Source organism: Glandiceps talaboti, chromosome 14, assembly GCF_964340395.1.
Source record: "Glandiceps talaboti chromosome 14, keGlaTala1.1, whole genome shotgun sequence".
In the NCBI taxonomy this organism is placed as follows: Eukaryota; Metazoa; Hemichordata; class Enteropneusta; family Spengelidae; genus Glandiceps; species Glandiceps talaboti.
In genome coordinates this window covers 16758529-16780147 of record NC_135562.1, presented here as the reverse complement: position 1 = coordinate 16780147, position 21619 = coordinate 16758529, and the positions used below count along the sequence as shown (strand labels likewise).

The window sequence follows — 21619 nt, the reverse complement described above, 5'->3', positions numbered from 1 at the left end:
TATATATATATATATAACTGTAGGAGTAAATCTGAGCTGACTTAAATCTGTTGAGTAAGGTTAATAATTTCTTAAGAAGTCCATGATTTCTAAATATTCTGGAACAGAAACATGTCAATCGATGTATGTGGCTGGCATAGGGAGAACAAATATGCTAATTACATCATCATGATTATATGAATATCAAAATATATATGATCATTTTATAGAATGTGGGTTTTACAAAGAGTATTACCATAGTGATTAGGCGTGTTTTGATTACTGGTAATCGCTAACAACTTACAGTTCTCTTATTAATGAAAAATTCTAAAATAAATATCCATTTTTCCTCAATATGGCCATTTATGCATGCAATAACACAAATTAAACTATACATTTGTTTTTATTTTCTTATTTTTTTTATTTTTTTAAAAATTTATTTCTCGATATAAATAGTACCATTTATGCAATATCACTGAAATTAAATATTAGTATTGTTTTTTTAGTTTTGTTATATTTACTCTCTAGGTCACAGCTTGCTGTATGTAATTTACAATAACACAATTGGGGAACTAGCGCCAGACTCTACATGAAGATTTAACAACATGATGACAGCCCAGATAACATTCTAATTTCAAAATCAGATTTCATAGGGGCTGGGGGTGTAGTTGTCATGGGAATATCTCAAAATTGTACATGTTACAGCTGTTTTTACCTAATTTCCCCCTGGCAACCTTACACTCTTTCTCATCAAGCGAAGATTTATGCAAATTTTGATTGATAGTGATGTCTTTTTTGCCCAAGGAGTTCATGGCCACATTTATAACAATTTTTGTTATGCAAGCTATTCAACATAAGAAAAAATCCGCTGTACCATATGTCTCCGTTTAAATGACAGCTCAGCAATGCCACTGTGATCAATATACACAATTTATCTTCATCATATGATTATCAATTTCTAGATCCAGAGATCTTCCACATATAATTTTAGTACCAGCATATCTCTTTCTCAATACCAAAGATATATGTTTGTTGTTATTGCATAACTCATACCTACAATTTGTCTTAATCAATTATGTATGTCTGGTCCATGGACTTTGATTAGTTCCTCGACAACTATTTTTCCATGGCCCTCAACAAAAAAATTTTCCTGTTGCTTTAAATGATCGCATAATTTTTATTTGAAATGGAATAAATGTTAATCTAATTCAATTTATTCTTTGCCTAAGCTCTTATACCTTTAACTCATCAAAAAAAAATTATTTAAATTTGTCAATAATGACATGTTTAATAATTTTTATCGACAGTTATAATCTATACAGTTTGTGTAATATTTAATACAACTGCAGACATCAGACCATGGATGAATGAAACCTGTTACAAACATGGAAAGTAAACAACTGAATTGGATTAATAACACTTTGCACAGCATGATGGAAGTACACAAACTTACATTACATTTCATCTTTTGATAAGAACAGTTGTATGGCCTCTTTACATAATAGTTCACATTCACAAATAAATTTGAAGTTCCCCTGGCATGTCATGTACGCATAAAGAGGCCATAAAGCTGTCTTTATCAACCTACCAAATGTAATACAAGCCTATGCTATTCCAACCTGCTATGCCAAGTGTTATTAATCCAATTCAGTTGTTTATTTTTGCTGTGTGCAACAGGTTTTGTTCATCCACAGTCTGACGTCGGCAGCTGTATAAATCTTAATACTGAGCGATAGTAATTTAAAAGAAATTAATTGATTTGAAATAAAACTTAATATGCTTAATAATTAATATAACTTAATTAAAAGATAATTAGGAGAAACCATGACATATTAATATGAGGAATGAGAGAAATCTTTATCCTAGGAGTGAAGAACTAGAAGTTATGACTATTTACAACACAACAGCTGTATCAAATATATTACATGCCATGTTTTCTGGCATACACTATATCATGTGACACAAAATTTATGTAACATGTGGTTCGCTCCAAAATTGAAGACATTTTGACAACTTACAACGTCAGAGTCAGACCACTAAAAGAAGAGTTACAACACGACAGCTGTATCCAAATATTACGGTGCTTAATTCTGATATAATCATCTGCTCCGAGGATTTTTAGATAATGTATAGAGATTTGCTGCATTTTAAAGTACTTGAACTTGCTCATCTGTATTTTTCAGTGTTTTTTTTTTAAGTTCTAGTTGTTTTATAATGCTGTATTTATATCTTGTTTTCTGTCTGTTATTGCTATGGGATGTTTTGAACGTTGTTGCGTTCTTTCTTTCCTGAAGTAAAGTTTTTAATAATAATTGCAGAGACATGTGACACAAATATTGTAAGTTTGCAAGGACATGTGGTTCACTCCAAAATGTTTAATGTTTCAAAAAACGTATTTTATTTTGAGAGACAATTCAGACTTTTTATGGATGTTTCAAACTCAATTAAAAATGAAAAAAAAAATATAAAAAATATTTATTTAAAACAAAGATTCATGCAATTTTAAAATTGAACAAACTGAAGCAGATGTGTGACATTTGTTGTACACATAATGTTTAGAAACTTAACTTAATGATCTGAAAGTTAAAATTATTTCATAATTTTGAGGTAACCCCCTCCTCACAACATAACCTTGATTAGAAAAATGGAAGTATTCAACAAAAATATTATGTTACTATAGTTACTACAGCATAATACAATCAACTAAAAATTTAGTAATATTTCAGACATTCATTTTTTCTTAGAGAATTTATATTGCTGAGGTTTCAAACTTTTATGGAAAAGATGATGAAAAGCATAGATTTGTGGTACTTGAAATTACTGTAACATGACAGCACTTCTAAACCAGTCTTCTGAACTAAATAGTAAATAACTAAAAAATAAAAATATTTGTTTGAAACAACAGTGATTCATAAATAAAACTTAATGGAATAGGAAAACAGTAAAGGCAGCCATACTTAATGGAATAGGAAAACAGTAAAGGCAGCCATACTATATGGAATAGGAAAACAGTAAAGGCAGCCATACTATATGGAATAGGAAAATAGTACAGGCAGCCATACTATAATTTTATGTTTCCCATCATCCAACCAACCCTATATTTCTTCATTCTGGCAAAATAATTTTTTTTAATTGACAGGAATATGGCAGGAATAGAAAAATCATCTATCACTGACGGCGACCCAGCACGTGCATATCAGAGAAAAAATGATTGCGTATTGCTGAAATTTGAGAAGTTTAATCGAATAAATGATTCAAAGTTTCCTTCTGACTTTAAATTGTCATTTCTAAGTCATTCAAACTTTTAAAGTATGATTATGAATTGAAAATATCACCAACATATACATCTAAATTTTTTTAATACTTATTTTCTTTTTATCTGATCAACTGACCCATCATTTTTAAGGTGTTACCATGAGAAACGTAGCATTAAGTATGTGTGGCCTAATACTTTTTCAAGAATAGTTACTATATTAATGGTGACAATGGCGTCACTGTCTCAGTAATTTGATATAATGGCATTGTGATACAAGAATTTTTTCCAGTGTGGCTTAAAACTGCCAAGTAACACTTAAAGCATAGGACAAAAAGTAGACAGATACCTGAATACAGTATTTATATGTATATAACTACTAAGCTACAGTAACATATCACTTTGAATACACAATAGCCTTCCATTGCACTTGGAAATGTACTTGTATCGTTACGTTATCATATGGTTAAAAATTCACTCAACTTGGGGGGTCTTTTAAATTACTAAGATATTCTTAATAATGTTATAATAAGGATGAATGAATCAGTCTGTTAATTTCTTTGGTTTATGAATAAATTAAATATTCAGTTAGTACTGTTTTAACAGTGTTCTTGACTATAATCACAACATTTTATGTTTTACACTCAGGCTTTCCCAACAAATTTTAATTGTCCCCATTCCTTCCCCCCCCCCCCACCACCACCATCCCCTCCGCATCCCTACTCTCTGTTACCAGGGTTCCCAAATATAATGTAAACCCTCTGTTACCATGGTTCCAAAACATAACGTAAAACCCTCTATTACCATGGTTCCAAAACCTAGGATAAAGACATCATCACAGTGTCTGGTTATGTACAAATATATTGTAAGGGACAATCGCACAATGTCACACAAGCTCAATATGTGAACTTTCTTTGTTTAGGGGGAGGGGGTCTGGTGTCAATGCAATTGCTGAACTTCATTTTTGCACTTCTAACCAAATTTTGGCCAAAATTTCACTCCTTCAATGATAACAGCTTTAAATTTGTATTTACTACTGAGATGTTGATAAGTTGATAAAAATTTATTTCTAATGTGATATATGTGGTGCTGGGTTTCTGGCAGTATTTGTTTACAATCATGTTTTTTACATTACATCAATCGTAGTACTGTGACCACTACAGCTTTCATCATATTTTACATCATATATAAACGATTGATGTCACACTTGTGAACGTTCAGTTAGGGGGAGGGGGAGGGGGGATTTTGATCTAAACGAACAAGGTTCGTTTGTTGAGCTAGTGCGATATTATGCGGCCTTCCCGAAGGCTTATCTTGCCCGTGATAACAATTTAAGACTTTCAGTGAGAAATACAACATTTGATGAACACTAATCATAATGACTTGTAGTCTTATCTTTACCGTACTTAACTTGATGTTTTAGGTTCATCTATCAATCAGACTCAGATTTTATCTCTAAAAATGTCTGACGTACACCTGATCTTGCTTTGTCTCTTTCCTGTGAAATACTTTGTTTTGTAAGCATTCCAACACCAAGGAAACGGTAAATCAAATATGCTTTGCCTGGATAGAATTTTTAAGTTTACAAAAAAAATGTATGCTATCATTAGGTAACTTCAGAAGTAATCAGTGAAAAGTTATTTGTTTGCATTTGCGATAAATTTCCATAAAATTGCGCACACTATACTGATATATGATGTAGTATTTTTTTCACTGATTTGTTGATGATTTTTATTGCGGTTTTTTTTTTGCGTTTTCTTTTTTTTGCTTAAAAATTAAAAACCAACCCCCAACATGTAATACTCTTTCAACATAGTGACCCTACATACCTCCCTAATTTTATTAATTTGGTGAAAATTATATCCTTAAAAAAAAAAGGCGAATTTCACTTTCTACTTCTTGGAAAATCACATCTCCTGAAAATAAAGTAATCATAAGTTCCATGTTTGTTCATAAATATAAAAGCCTTAATCACGGTTGGGTTACTGCGGTCCCTCAATAGAAATATTTATTCTCGAAAGCATGTCTTGCTGCACTATGTAAACACTATAGATATATGACTACACTATGGCTACAAACTACATTTTCTATTTCTTCAAAAAGCAATTCTACTATATTCGTCTTTTCTATACTACGATACAATTATCATTCGAACATAAATTTTCGTCATCCAGGAACATTTGGGAAAATTTCAGCTTCATTTTAGAGCAAAAATACTAAGTAATATATTTTATATCTATTGCTATTACAATTTTGACATAAAAGTACAACAATCCATCAATCCAAGCTTTTCATAAGGATGGCCATTTGAAACACAATTTCTTGTGATCCGATAATTTTTTTACGCTTTATTTTGGAGCAAAAATCCTAAAATAGATATGATTCATCTATTACTGTCAAAAATTTGGGTTAAAAAGTAATTAAATCATTTGTTCCCAATCTCCAAACTTTAATCAAGATCGCCTTTTCAAACACCATTTCTTAGTATCTTTTAATTTTTGGGTGAATTTCATCTTTATTATAGAGCAGATTTACAAAACTAATTATCGTTCATTTAGTACTACCGACATTTTGGTCAAAACCTAATCCTATCATCAGTACAAATTAACATCTAGCAAAATTTTTGACACGATGGCTTTTTTGAACACAATTTCTTGTTGCCAAAATTTTGTGATTTTTTTTTGAAAATTTTAGCTTTATTTTGATGCAGATATACTGAAATAACACTTATTCATCAATTGCTCTCAACATTTTGATGAAAACGTAATTATATTATTGTTAACATCTATCAAGAGTTTCATGGAGATGACCTTTTTTAACCTCAAATTGATCAGTGACATATGCTAGTGGTTATCATTGGGTCAACTACAGTAATCCCACATCTTGCTACACAGTGTTATACAGTCACTTAGATAGCTACAAAGTATTTGTTCAAAGAGCAATCGATATGTCTTCTTCTTATTCAATGCAAATTCAACACTTTCCTGCCAAGGCCATTTGAACTGATAAATACAATCTCTATATATAAGTTGGTGACAAAATGTTTGTTTGGGTGTGATCACAGTTATTGCAGTTCTGATTGTAATGGCCCATATATCTTTATATTTTTCCTATATTCAAAGTGAAGGGGTCATTGAGGTCAACTGATAAGAAGCCCATCTGACTACTGTGTAAATGCCAGTCTTACTATACACTGTCACTGAGTAAACACAGTCATTTAGATTGCTACAATGTGTTTGTTCAACTACTAATTTGGCATGTCTTCAACTTAACTACCAATGTTACTTTTCACAAATTTTTCTTTTCTTGTAACTTTTTGGCACACATCACCACTATTTTGGAATAGATTCACAGATACAATGGTCATTCAAGATGTGATGACAATTTTTTTTCCTAAATGTCGACGTCATCTCATTTATTTATCAAACTTCCATATAAGAAGCGAAGTCGGTCATCACATTTTAGACAAAAGCACTGTGAAGAAGTCATCAAGATCATTAAGTGATTGAAAGCATTTGACTTTAGCGTAATGATGCACTTCAATACACTGAGTCAATACAATTTCTTGGATAGCTACATTCTATTTTTTAAGAGCAATCTGCATTAGTGATTGATCTGCAGTTTCCCTCCAAAATATTTGAACAAAAATTCTTAATTTTCCATAACTTTTTAGCAGATATCAACTTAATTTTAGATTGAAATCATGGAAGTAATTGTTGTTCGTCAAAGTTTGAAGTGAAAACTGTAACGATGCACAAAATTGTCATTAAAATGTCCTACCATATTTTTTATTTTAAAGTTGCAATAATGGCTTGTTTGTTGTTGTTTTATCAAGGTCGACCATGCCAACAATATTGTAGAACCACACTACTACTATACTGAGTCAATACATTAGTTAGTTTCTTAGGTTTCTACAAACTATTTGTTCATACTGCAACAAGCTAGATATATAGATCTGCTTCAATGCAAGTTCTATAGTTTCCCTCCAAATTTCAGAGCAAACATTTTTGTATTCCAGTAACTTTTTATCATATATCAACTTAATTTTAGGCTGAAATCACAGAAATAATTGTAACTATTTAATTTTTATCAAAATTTTGAACTATTAAAAGCCTATCACAACCAATATTTTCATTAAAAATGTCCTTTCATATTTTTATTTTTAGGTTGTAGTGATTGGGGGGGGGGGTGTCAACATCAACAGTACTCAGTATAGCCACACTAGTATCTTAAGTTTCGACAAACTATTTGTTCAAACTGCAATTAGCATGTAAATTCATGTATAGTGCAGGCTCTATAGTTTCCATACAAATTACTGAACAAAAATTCTTGTTTTCCTGTAACTTTTTATCAGATACCAACTTAATTTTAGACTCAAATCATAGAAATAATTGCAATCATTTCAATGTTATCAAAATTTTGAAGTAAAAACGATAACAATACACAAAATTTCATGAAAAAGACCTTCCATATTTTTTGTTGCAGTAATGGAAGGGGTTATCAAGGTCAACCATTGGCAACAGTTTGACTACTGTGTAATCACACTACTGACTACACTGAGTCAATACGCTAGTTTCTTAGGTTTCCATATAAACCATTTGTTCATATTGCAACACAATACGTTCCCCTTAAACGTCTAAATTGAATACCATCATTAAACTTTGTTGTTTGTACTGTTTTCTATTCATCTAAACAACTTTAAAATACTGTTTAACATTCCAGTGGTCTTTACAAAGGATTAAGTCACTTTTTAAATGTTATTTATTACCACGGTGATATGATCAGCCTGGCCTGTGGCAAGTGTTCAATGTATTAGCTGGGGCTCTTGTAGGGCTTTGTTCTCAACTTTAGAGTACCAAGTACTGATTTTTTTATTTACAGTTTGAGGCTATTAAAATATTTTGGAAATGGTTTTTATATTTGATTTTGTTGTATTTATGATCTAGTTATTACATTTTATATACTAGTGTATATATATATATATATATATATATATATATATATATATATATATATATATATATATATATATATATATATATATATATATATATATATATATATATATATATATATATAGTTCATTTACTGCACCACTCTAGTATGTATAGTGTATATACTTGTCTCCAGTCTGAAGTTGAAGGCATTTAAACTAAATTTTGGAGAAAAAAATTATCAAATTTGGAGAAAAATTTACCAAATTTTGACCCTTCTTGAAAGTTAATTCATCCAGTGTTTGAGTGTTATCTTACTGCAATGTTAATATTTCATTTTTTCTTTAAAATAATTTGACCAACTTACAGAGCTAAAAGTGACTATTGCACCAGTTTGATCAGTAATTTAGATACAGATATTAAAACCAGACAAACAGTTAATTGCTAGTTTCTTGACTTTTGGAAAGCCAATCTGAGATTGATTTTCCAATTCCGTGCCAAGAAAAGGAGGGAGCTGTTTCTTCTGCTGCAAACTGGGATGGTAAGTTTGGGGATGGTGAATTTTACAGTCAAAATTGAATGCAGTGAAGAAAAATTGAAAGAAGGGAAGGAGTAATAAATAGAGAATTGGATTCTAATTTGGAGTTAAATATGTACGTGTTCAAAGGTGAATTTTCTTAATCCATAGGGTATTCCACCCTGAGCCATCATCACAATTTTACACTAATAATAACAAGCACGGGATCACTAGTGTCTCTGTTTGCAATATCAGGTAACTAAAAAGATATCAACTTTTAATTTATAGAACATCAAATAAGTCTTGTTGACTGACAAACTCCAAATATCAAATGTCAGAGATTGTTATTGAATATCTATGACCTGGTGGTGTTCTGATAATGTCACGCTGCTATCTCAACTTGAAATAACTTTAGTACAAGAATATCTGTAAGTGATATTTCAACAGTATGTATAATTTGGGTATCAAATCTTAGCATGAGTGGAATTCTACTGGCATCAGGAAGAGGGATTCCAGGGAGGTTGGGGGAGGGGAGGTAATTATTTCAACAGTATGTATAATTTGGGTATCAAATCTTAGCATGCGTGGAATTCTACTGGCATCAGGAAGAGGGATTCCAGGGAGGTTGGGGAGGGGAGGTGATTATTTCAACAGTATGTATAATTTGGGTATCAAATCTTAGCATGCGTGGAACTCTACGGGAATTACAGGGAGGTTGGGGGAGGAGAGGTAATTATTTCAACAGTATGTACAATTAGGGTATCAAACCTTAGCATGCGGGGGAACTCTACGGGAATTACAGAGAGGTTGGGGAAGGAGGGGGAGGTAATTATTTCAACAGTATGTACAATTTGGGTATATCAAATCTTGGCATGTCTGCTGCTTTGGTGAGTGGAACTCTACTGGCATTAGGAGAAGAAATTTGAGGGAGGTTGGGGGAGGGGAGGGGATTGTTTCAACAGTATTACTGAAGCATGTACAATTTGGGTATTAATTCTTAGCATTGTCTGCTGCTTCAGTGAGGGGAACTGGCATAGGGGTAGGAATTCCAGGGAGGGATGAAGGTGGATATTTCAACAGTACAATTTGGGTAAATCTTAAGTAAGTCTGTTGACTTCATGAGTGGTATTTCACTTGCATGAAGGGAGAGGTAAGAAGCTAAGGCCTAAAAAAAATTATTATTTGGTTCCGGTTACCCGACCCCACCTAGCTTTTCACTGCCAACCCTAAACTTTTTTTTACATATTCGAGAAAAAAATAATAAAATCACAAAAAATGTGAAGTCTCACAAGAAATAGTGGATGCGGAAACTGACATCAACTTAAAAAGACAAAATAAAACTGTTCTTCCAATCTGTAGTGGCTGTACATCTCCTAAGAAGAAATAAACAACTCAGAGATTATTTGGAAAACAATGGAAAACCTGAACTAGAAAAAAAAATATATTATGAAATAAAATAAAAAATCTACCTACCCCACCTATTCTAAAATTGAGCGTAATCGGAACCACACAATTTTTATTATTAGGCCTAACCAGAAGGATCATGTGATATTTCAAAGCATTTATATGTACAATTTGGGTTTCAAATTTTAGTATGTCTGTCTGCTGCTATAGTGAGTGGGAGTGCACTGCCATGGTAATTTAGTAGAATGTACAGTAGTATAGGTCCTATATAATGATTACTACCATCATCTCTACTCCTGTATAGAAAACGTCCTTATTCTAACACAGAAATCTGTGCTACCCCCGACTGTGTTCATATAAAAGTGATGACGTTATTTTGTCCCCACACGATTTTAGTTTCAGACTGGAGAGAGGTAGAGTTCGGTTAATGAGCAATTGTCTAAATGTTAAACTAACTAACTGCACTGTGATGGATTACTACTGACATGCATCGTTTACCCTTTCCCCAGCATAATAAGGACTTTTCCCTATACATGAATGGAGATGATGGAATTAAGTGATAGTAACGCATCATATAGGAACTACACTAAAGGCACAGCGGAGTGCGCTGAATTGGGAAGGAAAGAATAAGTGAAAGTTATTTACAATGAATTTCCATTCATATTTTTTTATCACCCAAATATTTGGCATTTATGATCAAGATGTCATTTGTGGTAAACAAAATTATCAAAGCTGACTGTCAAGTCTCTGAGCAATTCTTTTTATTGTTGGTAATAAAAGCTGCTGCTATCTCAACTTTAAGTGACTCCGATATTAGCATATTTATGAGTCATCTAGCCTTATACATGTCAATATGTATAAGTAAACCAGTCAAAATATTTTTGCATGCATATCTCTATCTACAATGATATTTGTAACAACTAATTATTTGTTGCAATTTTTCTTGTTATAGCTCATTACTGCTTTATTTTCTTTATTTCATTTCATTTATTTTTATTTTTTTCATTTTAAAACATTTTGTGTCATTTCATCTATTATTCACCTGTCATTATCATCATTTAAATTATTTATTTATTTTATTTTTTCTGTTTTATTTTGATCAATTCGATAATTTTACCCTGCACTAATACTGAGATCTATTTGTTTTTAAATCAAACAACCAACATTGTACCATGCATGAGCCAAATTCAACATAATAGTATGGAATATATACTCTGATCATTCTACATCACAATGCGCATCTATGTTATGACAATGCATGTTTACGGCACTGGTTCTGCTGTTTTATATTTTTTATATTTTTCTTCATTCAAAATACGAATGACCTAAGGGTTGTCACTACAAGTTGCTAGACAAGTAGTGACAAGGCCCCTTAGGTCACTCATATTTTTCTTGGGTGAATGAAGAAAACTATTGGAGAATAATATCTAAATATATTCTCTGAAAATTGTTCAAATACCAATAATTAGATATTGTACATGTCAATTAGAGGTGTAATTCATCTATAAGTCTTGGAATTGTGATTCATTGAGGTCACTGATTTTTATGTACAAACCCAAAAGTCACTTTGATTGGCTTCAGTACACCATACTATATGTTTTACACACAGGTGATTCAAGTCAAAGTGTACGGTATTATGACATCACGTCTCACCAAACTTGTTCAAAAACTGTTCTAGTTACAGAATGTGCACCTTTAAGGCCACAGTTGGAATTGATTTAAAATGTTTACGTAAACACAATTGTCTGTCAGAGCTACAGAAAAAAGTTAGTCCTCAACAAAAGAAAGTTTGTATCTCATCTCTCACTCCACTGATAAAATAGTAGTAATATGAGGACCTGGGATTGAAGCATGGGCCTTTAAATGTGATTTTACATTTTATACATTCCATAACCAGTGCAAAATAAAAACCCTGCCCTTTAAATATATTACATCTAATAAAAAAAAATTGAGGTTCCGATTACGCTCAATATTAGAATACATTGTAGGTAGGGTAGATAGACTTTTTATTTTATTTTATTCTATTTTTTCTGTGTGAATTGTTTTCCAAATGGTCTCTGTGCTGGTTATTTCTCCCTATCAGATGTACAGCCATTAAAGATTGGAAGAACAATTTTATTTTATCTTTTTAAGTTGATGTCAGTTTCCACATCCGCTATTTCTTGCGAGAGTTCACTATTTTTGCGATCTTATTATTTTTTTCTTGAATACATTAAAAAAAGTTTAGGGTCGGCAGTGAAAAGCTAGGTGGGGTCGGGTAGCCGGAAACAAACAATTATTTTTTTAAGGCCTTTACAGAATACCAGTCCAACTGTAAATGACTTAAAGTGAGATTTCAAGGTGGATTCAAATATTGGGATTTGGTGGTAAACTTGAGTAGTTATCGCACTTCATATTTTTTGGGTTTTATCGCCCCTTTTAAATTTATGAACCTAGGTAATCGGGGGATAAGGGGGAATCTCCTGAATGAAGTTTTTTTGGCGGGAACTTATTGACAATGAGTAGTTAATTCTATTACTGTACAACAATGAGATTTGGAAAATCAATAATTTCTCAAAGACTCTGAGCTCATTCAATGCAACTGAACCTTCATTGCAGTGACTTGGTACAAATCAGTGAATTGGTTGTCTTTTATGTACAAATCAATATAAAGGTGATTTAAATACCACACCTGTATGGGAACTATCATTGTACTGTGTAATATTTCCTTCCAACTATGTTTGGAGTTCTCATCGATTGCCGTGTGAAACAAAATGAGAGAAGACACACACGGAGGACAACATTTTTTTTTACTATTTTTTTTTTAAAGTAAAGAAAGGGGGTAACGGTAAAGTATGAACGGACATCAAAACCGTTATACAGGAATTGCATAATTCCGTGCTCAAAAAGTTGCACGCCAGTGTTGTTTACGTTTATCGTGCGTTGCCGAGTGTTATTCAGATTTCGCAATACAAAAGAATTTCTCATTGTTATCACAGCAAGGCCTCAAACTTTCAGGATGGTATTGTTCCCAAAAAAATACTGCCGTACGTGACTACTTTGAGAAAAAGGATTGTTAGATGAAAATTGTTGTAAAACAAAATGTAAAATAAATTATTTTAATTATACCGATTTTTAGAATACTGTAATACAGCGTCCCTACTAACTAGTGGAGAGTTTTTCATCGCATGAGGTTGTATCGATTACGCGTACGCATTCAGTAAAGATGCTTTGGTATTATCTTGACCTTTCATACCCTTCGATACCTCGCTAATCTTCAAATAATGAATAAATACATCCGGTCAAATATCAAAATTGTGGAATCCCAAGTAAAATCAACTTCTTCTTCTTCTTTTTTAAAAAATGAATATTTAGAAAATTGCTTTCGAGTACGTCACTTTCGAAAAATATTCCTGACTTTAAGTTATAACATGTACATTACAAATGGGAGGTTGCAATAAATAATTTGTTTTTCTTACCCGTCGCGGCGTAATGTGTTCCAATTCTCCATCTCTGTCTCGTTCTTGTGCTAATAACTCCGTGTATGATCGTATACTCAGCTGGTTGATATCTTCGTAGTCATGCAAGTCTGCTCCGAGCAAGCCGGCCATTTTCTTCTACGAGCCTCACGTAAGACGTCTCGGTATGCAGTCAACACACACTTCTCACTTCGCCCCCAGCTTCAGTAACTTCAAGGTCAAGAAAGGTTCAGGTTGGGATATTCCGTACTGATGTAATATAAGCGCAGACGCAGATCCTTTAGAAATACTGCCCAGATTTTGGCTTCGGTGGGAATATATGCACATTAAAATAACGATATATTTTCAGACCGACTGATGTTAGAGCAGCCTCTCTCGTAAAACATACGCACTCCCTCTCTCGGTGTCGATCGATCGAAATACAATTCAGATACAAATGGTTTGGTCGTCAAGAGAGAAACGACTCAATTAATAATAATAAAGGCACAGCCCACAAACATTCCAGTAAACATCCAGAGGGTCTATCAAATCACGGAATGGTAAAAAGTGCACCCTTTCTCTCCTGGTCGTTCTCTACTCCATCCTGCAACCCTTTGCAGCTGACCGATATCACTGCATCACTAGGGATAACCTTACGTTTGTACTTTCTTTGCTCCACTCACTATACATAGGAGAAACTAATAAGGGAGCTGTATCCTCATCCGGGATCATCAGACGTACGATGCGGCACTGCTTTTCAATATTTTATCATTAAATATCTCAAATCATACAAATACAACGTCGCAATCGTTCTACAATGATTTACGAAAGCGAATTTTAGAATTATATAGTCAACATTCTCGGATATAAAAACAAACGCAATACAATTTTGGATGATAAACTTCGGATAAGCTTACTGTTTGTGAGATTTTAGCGTTTTTGTGTTGGTTCCGATTACATTCAATTTTAAAATAGGTGGGGTAGGTAGATTTTTTTATTTTATTGTAGTATTTTTTTTTTTCATGTGTGGGTTAGGTCTAGTTCAGGTTTTCCATTCTTTTCCAAATGGTCGCTGTGTTGTTTATTTCTTCCTATCAGATGTACAGCCATTACAGATTGGAAGAATAGTTTTATATTGTCTTTTTAAGTTGATGTCAGTTTCCGCATCCACTATTTCTTACGAGACTTCACGATTTTCGCGATTTTATTATTATTTTTCTCGAATACTTTAGGGTTTAGGGTCGGCAGAGAAAAACTAGGTGGTGTCGGCTAACCGGAACCAAACAACTTTTTTTTTTATTTGGCTTTACAGTACAGCAGCGTTGTCATTAAAAAAAGAGGATGGGTGAATTAGTGATCTATTACCATGGTTACATAGTAATGTTAACGCTGTGAAAATATTGCCAAACATCTCAGACAACCAGTATAAACATTTACTTTAATGGTTACCAAGTTTTTTTATGTATGTATGTATGTATGTATGTATGTATGTATGTATGTATGTATGTATGTATGTATGTATGTATATATGTATGTATGTATGTATGTATGTATGTATGTATGTATGTATGTATGTATGTATGTTTCATTGTATTGGTCATGAAACTGTTTTTGAGTTCAGCGAGTTTAAGTGTCCTTTGTTTCATGTTCAAGGACGCTCATAATACATTATATTACATACATAGACCCTCATATTCCCAGGGTGTATATATAAGTATTATACCGATACATATGACCTATTGTTATCTTAGGACGCTCATGATCATTTGCGATGCTTAACGTGTTGGAATTTAATTACTGTAATGTCAAAAGCATCGGAGATTCAAGATTTGAACGTATTGTTCCAGTTTTTACTAGTTCATACAACCATAGGCAAGGAAGAATGTCTCCCAAACTACACAAGACCTGCACAAGGAGACTCGATGTATGCGCGGTATGGAGTAAAAGTGGAACATGGACTGTACTTCGTGATTAGTCGCACGGCCTGACCTCACACTAATTATTATAAGCCGGCGGAGCAAGGTGAAAGAGATGCTCACAGCTCCGAGGCCAAAACTACATGCACCACCATTGATTACTACACATACGCACAGACAAGTAAGTTTGTTTCTTGTCTGTGACATACGTTACTATCCGCCTCCAAATTTACCAAATTTAACACCTATGAGCAAAGACTGAATGTTACAGTTTAGAGTAAGTGTGCCTTGTTACTAGTGTAATCAGGAGCATTCAGAGAGAACAAAAAAAAATGTGTTTCATTTTGAGAATTGATACATGAATTAGAAAGATACCCATTTGGTGGCGGTCACGAGGAATAGAAATTTCGTAGGTTTTCGAGATTCAAGAGAGTATGTTCTCTTCGTATCGATTACTGGATCTATAAAACGGGACAACTTTTGTCTTGTGTTTTCTTACTTTTGTTGTGTATCGAGTCTTGTGTTTTCATTATTTTTTATTTTATTAGATGTTCGCCATAAATTAATTCACGTAAGCTGTACCATTGATTCGATTTTGAGTTACATAAATTCATACTATTACTGCAGTTCTTAGTTTTGCTGCTAGACGTTCGGGTTTTCTTCCGATACGATAAGCGAACAAAGTTCGCAGTGAGGGCTTGCCCGAACGATGTTCCATCCCCGATAGCGATGTTCGGTCGGGTGTCGTATTGTATCGTTTGAACATCCGAGGTCTAGCAACTAGCACTATGCAGTTCTTTGGTTGATTTATTAATGTTGGTAATTGTTTTATATATCCAAAACATCGCGAGGGTTCATTTCACTTTACACTCAGACCGTTTTTGGTGAGATTCTGCTAAGCTCCATTCCCGTATCAGACTAGTCTAGAATCCAGCTAGCTGTGCAGACGATTGGGGGATTTTGAATTAATTTTCATTTCCCAATATATTGCGGGGAAAAAACGAATACAAATCCCCCATCCACATGATGGAGTCCAGGCTAATATCAGATATTGACTATAGCTTTACAACATTATGTCGAACATTAACGCAACTTTGTCTTTCCCACGGGGGGGGGGGGGGGGGGGCAACTCCCATAGACGGCAATACGGGGAGGGTCCGCGCGAAATGGGTTGTTGTTTTTTATGCTGGTTGGTATCAGAAAGGGTATACTTTTCATGAGGTGGTGGTATGAGAAAGGGTCGGGTGAATCAAAACTAGTTAATTAACAGAGACTATGCAGTCAACACTGGAAGTATTTCAACCTGGTGTATCTACCTTCTAAACTTCCGTTCTTTCGTCGCTCATGCGACTCTAGATCTATAGCTAGTGCTAGCTTCCCCTGGGAGCCCTGGCTTTTAGTGACTTAGTCTAATTAAAATGCAACTTGATATCAGAAAGGGTATACTTTTTGCATAAAATTGATATCACCGCACATTGGGTTTCGATGTTTGTGAGGAGCCTCCCCGTAATGTTACCCATGGAGTTACCCCCCCCCCCCCCCCGGAGTATATCTTAAAAGTATTTCCACGGTCTTCCGATATTACGTTCTGTTGCTTCTGCAATGACCGTAACTGCACTGAAGAACACTGCAAAAACCACGACTAGTAAATATGCAGAGGACAAAATCAAAAATGTATTATAAACTAAGCATGCGCAAATTAGGTTGTTTAAATTTGCTGTAAATTATATTACTAGCGTCGACGTTAAAATGAAGTACAAAAAATGGAGAGTTGGCGATATTTCATTAATAAAAATCCCGGGATCAAAACTGTTATTTGAATGTCTTCCTTTAGTTTGCTTCCTGATAATAGTTTTGTTGGTAAATTTGTTTCATGTAAATGGGACGTTCTTCTTTAATACCGCGGTGTTCAAACGAAGGTGAAATAGAATACGGCCACTAGAGGGCGACAAATGCGGGCATACTACTCGGCATACTATTGTTTTCTGTCTACGAAAGTATAGATATAATGTGAAAAATTTCACAATTGAAACAATTTTCGGTATTTTGTACATATTGGAAAATATTTTATTGTATATCTGGTACACGCGCACACACACACACATATACATACACACACGTACCTAAAACCTATGTAAAATGCCAACTCTCCATATTGCCAAGATTTAAAGTGACCATATATGGATGAGAATTAGATATTTATTTTTGGATTTTTAATTTATAGAATTTGTTATCCCGGCTTCGTACTTGAAAAATCAAAGTGACACAAGCAACACTTTTATCCTTTCTGATTTTTTCTATTCCTGCAAAGCCTACTTTCTTCTTCTGTTCTTCATTGACTGTAGTTGGAACATCCATATTAAAATACATACACAACTTTACCAGATGTCAACCGAATGCCTTCCACAAGGTCATTAAGGTCAGCCTAAATTTCATTAGTTACAGCTAAAATTAAAGATTAACTACTTGATTACTTTACAGTTTGTAAACGAAAACAAATTTCAATGCGTACTTTCACGGCAATCATGAAATCCAGTGGCGGCCATATTGGATTTTTCTCCAAATCATTTTTAGAATGTTCTTCTCTGAAACCAGTGTATAGATAACCCTACAATTTGGTGTGTCGAAGGAAGACTACTCCAACCTCCACGCATCACATCAATGCCTGCCGAGCAAACCGCTTAATTCTGTCTCTGTTATTGTTCTTGTTCGTCTAGAGTTGAAATGGCTAGCTTTGTGTCAAAACAATGCCCGTGATATGAGTGAATGAAACACCAAAGCAACTTCACTTTAGCTATATTTTTATTGGATATCAAATACGGCGTAACATAGTTCATCATTTACAAGACTAAAAGGGAAAAAATAACACCAATCCCGGTTATTTAATAGTTGTCAAAATATACTCAATCCATGACACTGCACTAGCCACGTTTCCGTAGAGGCCGGGGAGATCTGGATCGGCACAGTTAGGGTTAGCTCCACTCGTTGTACGGTCACCACTGATACCAATCAGATACCATCTCTCATCGTCAGGGTTTGGGTCCAGTTCATCCTGTATGGGTCGGTACCATACCACTGGACCCCCATCATCACCCTGAATAAGGGGTCAAAACGAAAGTGTTATTTTTTTGAGTCTGCTTTTCATTTGAAAGTACACATATTGTGTACATTTATGACTGTTTTACCCAAACCAAGAGAGATGGGGTAATGCTAGTAATGCTACTAAAATGAATTTGAGTCAGAAATAATAACAGGTGGTTAAGACCTAGATTTGTGTTTGCTTTTTATCTCTAATATGAACTTATATCGCTGTATTTGCTAATCCATAGTCTTGTGGTCTTCTAAGTAAACATTATTCTTATACATCAACCTATTTTGTTATAGTGATTTACTGATATAGCAGTCTGGCTATACTAACAATAGTACTGCCCAGAATATATACACTATCATTATCAATGCTTACAACACAGGCATCCGTGTTACTGGAGGGAGTACCAGCACACATTAGACTCTCTGTGACTGCACCATTATGTCGACTTGGATCATTACAGTACTCATCGTCGTTCACTGTGATATTGGCCTGGAGAAGTACATTAGATAGTACGCCACCCTCTGTAGATTAACAAAAGCGCCATATAAATGAAATATTATCATGATTGACTTCTTTAACCTAAATATTCAAATTTCAAAATATTTTCTTATTATAACTGTTCAAAGATCCAATAAAACTCAATGCATAGTTTGAAAGATAAATATGCTTACTGTAACTAATTGACATTGTGATCAAACCCTCAAAACCTGTATCGTCGTATCAGCCTCTCATTTTTATGACCGGCTACACCTACCCATAAAAGAGGTTCGAACCTGGGGGAGAAACTAGTAATTAAGCGACTGGGCTCATAGAACCGAGTTACCATGTGAAGATTGTGAGCTGTTACTGTTATCATAAAAAAAGCATCATGACCCCACAACTAGTTTGGGGTCAGACTTGATTAGCAAAGCTATTTCCTGACTACCATTGCCTGTATAAATTGTGTATATATATTTCTTTCCAAGTGATCTGTAATTATTTCTTGTACAGGTAATAAAAATCAATCAATCATCAATCACTTGTGCATTACCTGTGTCTCCCCATCCTGTTATGACGGCTTCAGTGCCCCCAGGAAAAATGTCATCTTGGGCTGGGAGACAAACATCCAGTGTCCAATCATCATTAAACGGTATGACACCCTTACTTCTGAGCATGGCAAAATTCCATTCATTTCGAAGGGGGGAATAGTCTGGATGGATGTATATGTCACGAACGTCGTTCACCTTTTCAAAAGGGTCTCTCACATCAAGATTATGATTGGCGGTGATGATATCGAAGACTTGTGGATTGTTTTGGTACCTATCGAAAACAAGATAAATTAAAGCTGCAAGCAGCGGATGACCATACTGTGGTTTCTAAATCAAACACAGTATGGCCAAATGCCCGCAATCAGCACACATTCCTGTGCTGCCTCCTATGGCATGATTATGTTGTTGCGTCCCCGTATATGTGATTTAGTTTAAAAGGGCTGGCTGTGGAGTCCTGGTTGGATATTGGACGTCGTCGAAACAGCTGTACCTAATGAATATTTAATGAGTGGTGATGACAGTCCGTTATTACTAATGACATGCGCTTTAAGCTCTTCGCTCACATGGGGTTGAACCATAATTAACTCCTTTTGTCAGGACCTTGACTATACTGTGAGTCGTAGCATGGAAGTACAAATGTATACGTCCATGGTTGTAGCGAAATTGTATAGGAACTAGACAACGTTTGAGGGGCCCAAACGGTTTCCAAGCAGGCAATGATGTGCTGCATGGAGGTTGGAGTAGTTTTCCTTCTACACACCAAATTGTATTAAAGGTTATCTATACACTGATTTCAGAGAAGAAATGATTTGGAGGAAAATCAAATATGACTGCCACTGGATTTCTTCAATCAATGATTGCTGTAAAACTACTCATTGAAATTTTCTCTCGTTTACAAACTTTAAATTAGTCCAGTAGTTGATTCTATTTGCCAAAATCGCTGTGTTTCTATGGTGGTCTGAGCCCCACTTACTTCTTTGCAAGCACGCCTCGATTCTAGCATTTAAATTTGTGTCACCCTGTCCTAATTAGGTAAAAAAAACCTTTGAACCGATTTTAAAATCTGATTATCTTCCCCATTCCCTCGTCCATCCCTCATTTGTAATAACTGAAGGCTCCCTAAATTCAAGAAAAACAGCTTTAATAGCAGAATAGAAAAACGACATCGATGTGACTCGTAAATTTTCTCACAATTTCGTATTTTGTGTTTAGGTGGTCTTTTCCCCTCCCTGCCTATTTATTTATTTATTTATTTATTTATTTGTTTGTTTGTTTGTTTGTTTGTTTGTTTGTTTGTTTGTTTGTTTGTTTGTTTATTTATTTATTTCTCTGTCTGTATTTCTGTCTGTCTGTATTTCTGTCCGTCTGTCTGTCTGTCTGTCTGTCTGTCTGTCTGTCTGTCTGTCTGTCCCCCTATTTAAATACCCGATACCAATAAAATGTTTGTGCCATTTATTTACACTTTCTATCATTTCTCTTCATTTGTCACACAATTATCGGTCTGCCCAATGAAGTCTGTCTGATTCCAGTCTTTCACTCTAGACTAATTTCACCCAAGGCCAAGTCACGTGTACAATACTTACCCAAATACACAGTTTGCAGCAGTCAGAAGCCAACGACCGCTTAGGATTACAGCACCACACTTGTGGTCAAATGACTGCATTAGTATTGCCTACATTTTGGAGAGAGGAGATGCAATGCTAATAAGTGAAAGTCGTGCATTAGGTTATACAGCGAAAATTATAATAACGTCCCATTTCAATGATCAAACACCATGGCCTGAGCCACATTCACTGATATATCATGCAATCAGCTACTGTACTTTATGGGCTGAATCTAATTCACGCGAGACTGAATTTCTGTCGTCATGATCACTGTGACGTGATTAACTTTCCTTTTTGGAAGTCAACATGGCGCTTAGTTCAAGATCGATCGGTAGTTAAAGATTACAACCTGTTACTACCCTGCTGCTTATACCCATAATATGGACCACTAATTAAAGGTACATGACGGTTATTTGAATTTGATTAGTAATTTTTAAAATTTCCGTGCGTATGAAA

General features: G+C 34.4%; 2 protein-coding genes across 2 annotated transcripts in view; both read right to left on the bottom strand.

Moving 5' to 3' along the window:
* Positions 1–13677, bottom strand: part of LOC144445343 (H(+)/Cl(-) exchange transporter 7-like) — a 163174-nt gene extending 149497 nt beyond the window's left edge. Inside the window, exon 1 of the mRNA XM_078134883.1 lies at positions 13546–13677. Within this exon, the coding sequence (XP_077991009.1) occupies positions 13546–13677 (132 nt within the window). The remainder of the gene's footprint in view (positions 1–13545) is intronic.
* A 4641-nt stretch (positions 13678–18318) lies between these two features.
* LOC144445342 (transmembrane protease serine 11D-like) lies at positions 18319–21222 on the bottom strand. The gene is made up of 4 exons (XM_078134881.1): positions 21143–21222; positions 19562–19830; positions 18904–19052; positions 18319–18534 (listed from the first exon to the last, which is right to left on the bottom strand). The coding sequence occupies exons 1-4, from the start codon at positions 21220–21222 to the stop codon at positions 18319–18321; spliced, it is 714 nt and encodes a 237-aa protein (XP_077991007.1).
* Positions 21223–21619: the final 397 nt, after the last annotated feature.

Bases quoted from the DNA above. Each gene is read 5' to 3' on its own strand.
- LOC144445342 (XM_078134881.1), bottom strand. From the start codon at position 21,222: ATGCAGTCATTTGACCACAAGTGTGGTGCTGTAATCCTAAGCGGTCGT. The intron at 19,831-21,142 runs GTAAGTATTGTA...TGTTTTCGATAG, and splicing joins GCTGCAAACTGTGTATTTGG to GTACCAAAACAATCCACAAG. The intron at 18,535-18,903 runs GTAAGCATTGAT...CCCCTTATTCAG, and splicing joins GTAACACGGATGCCTGTGTT to GGTGATGATGGGGGTCCAGT.